This window comes from Limulus polyphemus, unplaced genomic scaffold (genome assembly GCF_000517525.1).
Source record: "Limulus polyphemus unplaced genomic scaffold, Limulus_polyphemus-2.1.2 Scaffold675, whole genome shotgun sequence".
NCBI lineage: Eukaryota > Metazoa > Arthropoda > Merostomata > Xiphosura > Limulidae > Limulus > Limulus polyphemus.
This window is the reverse complement of record NW_013666285.1, coordinates 185,656-194,902: the sequence shown is the minus strand read 5'-3', so window position 1 is coordinate 194,902 and position 9,247 is coordinate 185,656. Positions and strand designations below refer to the sequence as shown.

The following is a 9,247-nucleotide window of genomic DNA, read 5'->3' as shown; positions in this document are numbered from 1 at the left end:
TTATGTTATGTTATAATTATGCAACTATCCAATTGATCCAAAACTGGCAATAAGAAAAAAGAGGTAAACTGACTGTACAGAATACAAACTACATTTTAAGTGTGTTGAAAGGTGATAAAACATTTTTATTATTATTTACAATGACTACTATTCTTAGAAGAGCACTGTCATCTTTAAACAATATCTAAAATCTACATGAAAGATTAGAGCAGACAATTTTATATGTATGATAAATAGCTGATGTAACTATAAATTATAACTGTTCACACTAAATAATTAACAAACATCTTAAAAGAAATTGATCTTTAATTAAGGATACAAACCAAATTGAAAAGTTGCTTCAAACTAATCCTTCAATATATCTGAATTCTGTTGAAACATTGACAAAATAACCATTAATAGCTGGTACACATTCATGAGACTTAGTTTTACCTTCCTACTTTCCAGTTTCAATAAATACCAATGGAATTAACATATAATTTTCCATTTATTATAAACACCAGGTAAATTAGTTCTGTAAACTTCACATTCTAGGTAAACATTACAGTAATAACTTTTATACTCTTACTTTCATTGGATGGTAAAGAAGAAAGGAATTAGTTGTGGATACTTACTTTCCATTCATGGTAAACACCAGAGGGGTCAGACTGGAAAAGATGAGGTGTGTGGTCATAATCAAAACCAGCAATTAAGGCAGAAATTCCAAAGGGTCTTCTGCCATTACTTTGTGTGTAACGCTATAAATATAAGTAAACAAAAACTGGCATGATATTGTAAGGAGACAATAAAAAGCTTTAGATACTAGTTGTAGACTATTCTTATTTGATTTAAATACCACATGTTAGCTAAAAACCATATTAATGTCTATCTTAACTTGCAAGACGAAATTAATAGATACTGCCCAAACTGATTTCTAAATTGTTCATATATCTTGGAAAATAAATCCAATGTTTAAACACACACACACACACACACAAAACATTACATGTAATCCTCTTTGTAGGAATAATCTTAATTCCGATTACTATAGGTTTGATTGAATTTCATCTTTAAGGAGATGTACGAATATTTTCTTGGAATACTCCAGGTTTTACATGCAAAGATAAGAAATATCAATTCTCTGTTGCTATCAAACATCACAGAAATTAAATTTTTTTGTTTTGATTGTATTAAACTTCTTTCCCATAAAAATTTAACAAACAGGTCAACTTTTTGAGCATCTATTTTAAGTACTCCCACATAATTGTTCATGTGTTAAAAGGAATCCTTCATAGACAAGCTTAAAAAACAAAACTAAAAATCATAAGACTAAAAAGTTTGATCTTAGCTTTAACCCTATGTGCACAGTTTGGGGTAAAAGTGTGCTTGTCATGACTTTTTACAGATTGCCATTCAATATAATATGTATTTAATGTCAGTTTACCAGTTATTCATTTTTTACTCTACATTGCTTATTTAGCAACAGTTTGTAGCAGAGGAGGGTAAATACCAAATACAATATATGGAAATACTGAAAACAACTGTAGATGTGCATTTTGGAGGGTCTAGAGGTTATACAAGTACAATATGCAAACTGTATTATAGACACAAGTATTTTTATTCTTCATGTGAACATCACCTTGTGCTCCAATGGACTAATCCCATGAACATCCAATTTAACTAGTACTGGTAGAGAAATATGATTTTTTTTTTTTATCTTGAAATATTCTTTACATGATGAGTGAATTTTGTAAATGCATAATCTACAATAATCCTGGTATTAATAACAACATTAAAATCATGTGTTAGTAATGAAACAGCTTACATGATGACTTCATTATGAACTTGTGTTAACTTTTATTGAAAGTACAGTTTGCCTCACTTTAGAGAAGTAGGGTTAGAGAAAAGGTTAAAAACTGAAGAAACCTTCATGTACAGAATAGTTTGGTTCAAAACAGCTTATATATGATCATTTTCTAAAGTGGCACTGCCATAAGCATCTTCAGTAACAGTGAGCTGAAAGAGTACTTTTAAATAAGCACTCAAGGATCATTTAACACAGCCGATGATATATCAGAGTGCACTATGAAGATGAAGATTAGCTATCATTTTAACCTTAAGCCATACATTGAGGGATCTACTGAAAAATGAGCTTTAAGGACATTTAGCATCGGAGGAAAACAAATACATGGTTATTAGTTGATAACATGCTGACTGGCTAAATGAATTGTCAAGGTTGCTGTCCATGTGTATTAAGGACAGTGTGACATAGCAATCATCAAAGTTTTTGTGGATATTTTTATATACAAAACTGAACTCTCTACATTATGCATCATGTCATGCCAGAAAGAACTGGTTTAATTCAGTAAAACAAAGGCTTATTACATGAGGAACAGTAATGCTTGGATTAAAAATATATAATAAAAGCTGTAGCTAAACCAAGCTAATTAGTTACTGAGGTAGTTAGTCATAAAGTTAGCCAGTCTGGTCAAAACCTAGCCTGAACTAGCAGTACTCTTCACTATGAATCAATGTTCAGTTTGAACATTAGTTGTATTCTGTATTCTTACAAGATTCTCCTTTAAAATGGAAGCTTTGTTAAAATATCAATGTAGATAAACAGATGAAGTTATGCTGGAAGAGAATTTGGTATAATGGTAAACAATAATTTCTAATTAGTTAACTACTCAAACCAAGTATTAAATCAATGTAAATTTGTTCTTATTTCAAGAGGTTGGAAACCAACTATATTCATATTGTTAATGTATTAAAATCTATGTTTTGTTTTTTACAAGCTCTGTTTCCTTGTTTGTCACATAACTTCCTAGAGTTGGCAACTCAGTAACTGCATATTCCTGGTATCTTAAATAAATACTATTTGTAACTGGGTCGTTACTCAACAATAAAACAATCCAGTTCAGTACCAATTCATCCCATGGACATCATGAAGATACTGAGGATGTCATAAAGTTTCTGACTTGCTCTTTTATGCAAATATAAAGGTTTTGATTTATTAAGGTTTATATGCATTCTATATCACAAGAATTCATGACACCAGATGGGCCACAGAAAACAAAGGTTAGCTAAAACAAATCATTTGCTGCCATGTTAGACAGCTCAACAGGAACTGAATGGATAGCAGCACTAACACTTTGTAGAATGTACTAATATAGTGTAAGAGTTACAGCAATACAAGGTTTTAATATTATTGGGAATGCTACAGAGCCTATGCATAAAACTGTTACAAATGACTATTTCCGAGTTCATAAAAAGTTAATTTTTTTTCCCAGTTGTTATATCTTTTTGAAATTAATGCAAAAATTAACAAGCATTTTATTCTATTCAGTTGACACTCAAGGATGTAATATCTAGCAATTCTTAAAACAAACTGAGCTTATTCTTAAAAATTCAATATTTTATTAACCAAAGAAATGTTGACTATAATTCTGAATGCACTACTATCTACACAACATATGGTAAACTTTTAGTAAAATGTCCAAGTCTACTGTACACTAAAAATAAGACAGATCACAAAAGTACATGTATTCAAGATACGTCTGTGAACTGATGATGCCAGCCTGACTCGGACTCTGACAAGTTGGAGTGAAAGGTAAAGTTCATGTGAAGAACAAAAATAGTTTTGTCTATCATACAGTTTGCACATTGCATAATTTCTAAAACCTCTGAATTGCATACTTACAGTTTTTAACAGATCCCTATACATTGTACCTGGTACTTACTTTCCTCTATCACGAACTGTTGCTAAATCAGTAATGTAGGTTAAAATGAATAGTTGATAACTCTGACATCAAATACATAATAACATGGTGAATGATACTCTGTAAAAGGTTGTGGCATGCACACTTTAAGCCCCACCTATACACATAGGATTAATGTATTAGATGTTTCATTGTATAAGTAACTTGATGACTTGCACAGGCTAATGCCTTAGTACCACAATCAACTTAAAGAACAAATGTCAAATTGGTTGTAATTATATAAATATTTCCCTTTGTCCAATATACAATCCAACACTTAAAGTTATCATATTGAACTTTTAAATACTTCATGATTAATTTGTACAATATACTGTACTTGAAATGCACTCTGCTGGAATAATGTACAGTTCATTACTTTTGCTTGTTTATGTGTACTAATAAAAATAAAATGGCATCATAACAAACCAAACTAGTTATTCATAAAACTGTAACAAAGTAAACTTACACGCACACACTACTAAAATTTGATACTAATTAAACTATACCAATGAAGTTTGTTAATAATGTGCTATTACTTAAAGAAATTACATTATTCCTTCTGGAAAACAACATGAAAAGTACAAGTGACATGTAAAGGTAAAGTGAAAAGCACAAAACACTTAAGCTGGGCAATTAGTGAAATCTATTGATAAATTCAACTAATCAATTATTCACAAATTAGACTATTCCAACTATCTTAATCAAAAATAGTGATAAACAGAAACAATATTTCTAATTAGTTGATTATTTCTGTGAGTCATGACCTAATAAATTAAGCTGGACAACCTTGAATTAATCAAAACAGAATAGGAAATCACAACGGCAATATTTCATAACCTGAATAGTTGGAATAATAAAAAACATTTATAATTGGAAACAGTCGTTTTGATTAATTAGTTATTTTCATGATATTCAATTTCATCTTACTTTTGACTCAAATTATTTTATGTGATAATAATCAATGCTTAAAGGTAATCAATTATATTGATTAATTGAATTAACTTCCCAGCTGTAGAAGTGACATATAAAGATAATATGAAAAACATAAGCAAGTGAAGATAAAATGAAAATCACAAGTAACAAATAAGGGTAATGTGAGAGTCACAATTTATATGTAGAGGCAAAATATTGAGAACCATAATTATTAATCACAAAACAAGAAAACAATAATAAATGTCTTTGCATAACTCTCCAAGTTCAGAAAATCAAAGGAATTTGGTTTGGCTGATCAGTGTAAATAAAGATTTTAAATATATATACTCAAGTTCCTTGAATTTTAACCTTTAATACTCTTCGTCACTAGAAAGTTTAAGGCAATTCTACAAAGAGTAGAAATATCTAGCTTTTATGGAACTTGTTTTCATTAAAATCATATTGCAAAACACCAATCAAAGCTCACAGCTATGACAGTGAACACACCAAATAGCTTCATATTTTCTTATACTTTTAACATTAAATTGCTACCTTATTCTTCAAACAACAAATGCACTTTTAATATTTGGAAAACGTTTTTTATTTGTATTTAATGGGTTGTAAATAGATATATTCTTGAGAAAATTTAAACATATTCATACCTGTTTCAGTTGTGCTATGTACCGTGTAATATATTCTAGTGTTACTGGATCTTCTACTGTTAGCTTATGACTTTGACATTCGACCCTTGCCCTATCTATCAATATCCTTGCATCTGCAGTTAAACCTAAAAAAAAAAAGGAAAAATTATATATATGTGTAATATCCAATTTCAACTAAATTAACATAAACAATTTTCTACTATAAACTGTCAGTATATCGCATAATAATTTTGGTTTTACCAAAAAAAGGATTAACGTTACTTGCAGAAATTTTAATACTTGGTCAAAAAAAAAAACACATTATGAAAAAAAGTGAAACATATTATTCAAAGTGTTTATATATATGGATACAGGCTAAAGTCTGTATCTGTAACAGTACAGCTTGTCAATTTACCACAAAATAATCTTAGTTTTTTATCTTTCAAGTCTATCATTAGACAAAATATGAAGACGCATGTGGCAAAGAAATAATTATTAAACTGTGAAATCAGCATAAAAAAGTAAAATAATGGAAGTTTAATACTTATCATATTCACTCATAACATCAACCCCAAAATTTATCGTTAATGCTCTTAAGTACTTATGTGATATTAAATAAATGTATCAGTTTTTCAGAAAGCAAATTTCTGAGATAATGAGAAATTAGTTATCATTAGTGAATTGGGATAATGAGTTAAAATGTGAAGTGAAACAAGTTTGGGAATGTTTTAAAATAAATTGCTTTTCATTTAAGATAGTTGTGTTCCTAAGAAAAGAAAAAAAAAGAAAAATGGCAACAGGGAATATACAACCTCATTGACTTAATATTGGGATAACAGAGAAAATCATGGATAATATGTCATACCTTAAGGGCTTATGTGAAACAACTGGTTAATAATGTTAAAAGGTAAGCAGTCCTTACAGGATGATGATGGTATGGTTTTTTGTCTAAAGCTACGAGATGGCTGAGCTTTTACATTTTTCTTCTTTTCTAGTTTTACAATCAATTGACTGAATCGTGTACATATTAGTTCCTTGGTGGTAAAAAGCAAGACTGTTATATTAAAAATAAAGCACCAGACTTTTTCCTAAAGTTTTAAAGGAGGTTAAAGATCAGATTGGGTAATGGATGATCTTATTAAAGTTTATAACATTATCCAGGTGATTGATAGAATAAAAGCCTCTGATCTATTTCTGATTTATTACAAGTAAAATATGATGATAAAGTTTAAGATTTAGAAAAAGAAGTGTGTCACTTTTCTAACGGGTGATTAATTAATAGAAGAGTTTGAAAACGGGAATATATAATTTCCTCAAAAATAAATGGTGGGTTTAAGTTTTTGCTTTTTTTCAAGAATGGGTGTACAAAAATAACCTTGAAGGACCAGAAGGTCTCTTGTTGTCTGTAGGTTAAGAATAAGAAGAATAATCCACATGCAAGTTATAACTAAAATAACAAACAAAAAACATAAGAGTGGCCAGGCTACCAAAAACAAATTCATTTCTGTCCTAAAAAGAGATAAGAAACTAACATGTCATAAGCATAACAAAAAGACTGATCTCAACAGTTTCCAATGAGAGTATGAGAGAGAACCAACAATTTCTGAATAACAGAGTTGTAACTTCACAACACTGTCATATAAAATACGAGCTTAGAAACTTTAAACAGAACAGATGGATATACTTATCTAACAAAGCATATCTTATAAAATGTTTAATAATTGAAGGTAGAAAACTCAGTGAGGTATATCAAAATATTTTTTTCACACAGAACATCAATGTTTGAAATTGAAAAAAAAAATGTTGCACTATCTTATTCATGTAGAATTACATCATAGTGAATAACTTAAGTTACCTTAATGTATCTGGGCAAGGTTTTACCAAAAGGCAGAATAACCTGTTGCACAAGTATGTGCACATTACAAATATTTTTAACACAAAGGCTTACCTGCAAATGTCATTACTACGTGTTCATCAAGAAGGCATATTTTTCGGACTGTTCGTTCTTCTTGTAGTTTTGCAACAGATTTCTTCTCAACAGCCAGAACAACAATGGTATTTCCTCGAACACCAACCTGCATTTTAGTAAAATTTGCATTCATTACACCAAAACTGGTTTTTCTCCAAATAATAATATTTCTTGTTTTAAAAATGGATAGGGACCATTTTTTTGTTTCAACAAGAACAAAATCAAATGATTAAAGTTCTGGAATTAAGTTCCCTTTCTTGCAGCACTTACCGACTAGATAATTAAAAATCAAGTCTTTGGCAAAATGCAAGTATAAAATATACCTGTTTAAAATTAATAAATAATAACCATAATTTCTACATTCAAAGATAGGCATTTAAATACAGATTATTGCAGGTCACTCCTGTGAAACAGATGGTAGTTCAACAAGGTGACATAATTACGTTATGGTTAGTTTTGAAATAAATTTTAAATGTGTCATTTAACACTTCCGTTATTTTAAAATGGTAAAGTATCATTACATCTTCTTTGAATAATTTCAATAAAATCATTATATTGAATGATGCTATACACTAAAATATAGTTCACACATTATATCACTGGGCCAATCAATACAACAATAAAACCATTGCACACTCAAAGCAACAGGGTCACCAGAAATTATAGTTACTGCATTGTCATGAAATGAAAATCTGTAATAACCGTGACAAGATTATTTCCAGTAAATGCAATAACACTGTGTGTATTGCTCACATTCTTTCCAAATCTCTCCTGTTACATGCAAAAATAACAGCTGTTAATTTTTTTGGCTGTAAACTCAGTAATATACTATATGGTTTAATCAGCTTAAGAGATCCGAGTTATTCTTAAATCCATATTCTAAGATAACAATGCAAAACAATCTTTATAACAAAAGTATGATTATAAACAATTAAAATAATAAAATTAGTTATATTAAACATTTTATCTAATGATGTTAAAAGTGGTAATGAAAGTAATATTACAATAAAACATTGAGTTCACCTCACTTTTGGTTCACAGTAGTTGTTAGCTTCAAGTTCAACTTTGAAGTACTGCTGTTTAATGTTTGTGGAACTTCTTAAGAACTAAAGTAAAGAAGTCTACTATTTGTAAAGTTGAACAAAGCTTGAAACACATATATAATGCCCGACAAGACCACTAACATTAACAGTGAGAATTCTCAAATGATGACTTTAAGTTATAACTTATAATATTACATAAGCTACTGATCTAAATTATTCATGGCTTATTGTTTTATCTCAAAATAACAGGTAACGGTGAAACTAAAAGAAATGTTTTCTAAGGAAGGGTGCAACAAATTACTACTACTATACTACTGAGTCTACTACTAGTACTACTGAGTACTAGTTTTGACTTTGGACTTGGATTGGAAGTTGGAGTCAGTGTAGGCTACTCACCGCTGTTGATCCCTTCTTAACTGCTTCTTGTGCATATTCAACCTGAAATAGGTGACCATCAGGTGAAAATACAGTTATAGCACGATCGTAAGTTGAATCTCCCATAATATGCTTCTTAAAAGTTAAGAGCCAAAAACAATAAAACTAGTATACTTCTTGATTTGTAAATCTAGCGTCAAACCTCATAACACTGAACGTTAGATGATTTGCATCTTATGAAAACCTTGTGCTGCCCTCTGTCTTATGAGAGAATATAAAAATAACTTTATTTTTTAAATTCTAGACATCTCAGGAATGCAAATACAAAAAGTAATATACCACCCAAATTAATATCTTTAGTTTTATGGGTTTCTATGTGTCATAATAATTTCAGTGCTAAATTTAAACAATTCAATGTGTATTTTAGTTGTTCACAGTATAAACTAGATTAATAATATATAACATCATTTTTTTTCTTCAAATATTAAATAGAAATAACTGCCTTGCCAAATGTGATTGGCATTGTTACGTCTCCGTTTGTTAATTGATTTTTTTTTCCGTAACTTCGTT

General features: G+C 29.6%; 1 protein-coding gene across 1 annotated transcript; it reads right to left on the bottom strand.

Annotated features, from left to right (window-relative positions):
* Positions 1–345: 345 nt before the first annotated feature.
* On the bottom strand, positions 346–8,924 carry LOC106459885 (proteasome subunit alpha type-7-like). Its single transcript, XM_013919557.2, has 5 exons — positions 8,699–8,924; positions 7,239–7,365; positions 5,312–5,436; positions 615–737; positions 346–369 (listed from the first exon to the last, which is right to left on the bottom strand). Exons 1-5 carry the CDS (start codon positions 8,801–8,803, stop codon positions 346–348), a joined length of 504 nt encoding a protein of 167 aa, XP_013775011.1. The 5' UTR covers positions 8,804–8,924.
* Between the last annotated feature and the right edge of the window lie 323 nt (positions 8,925–9,247).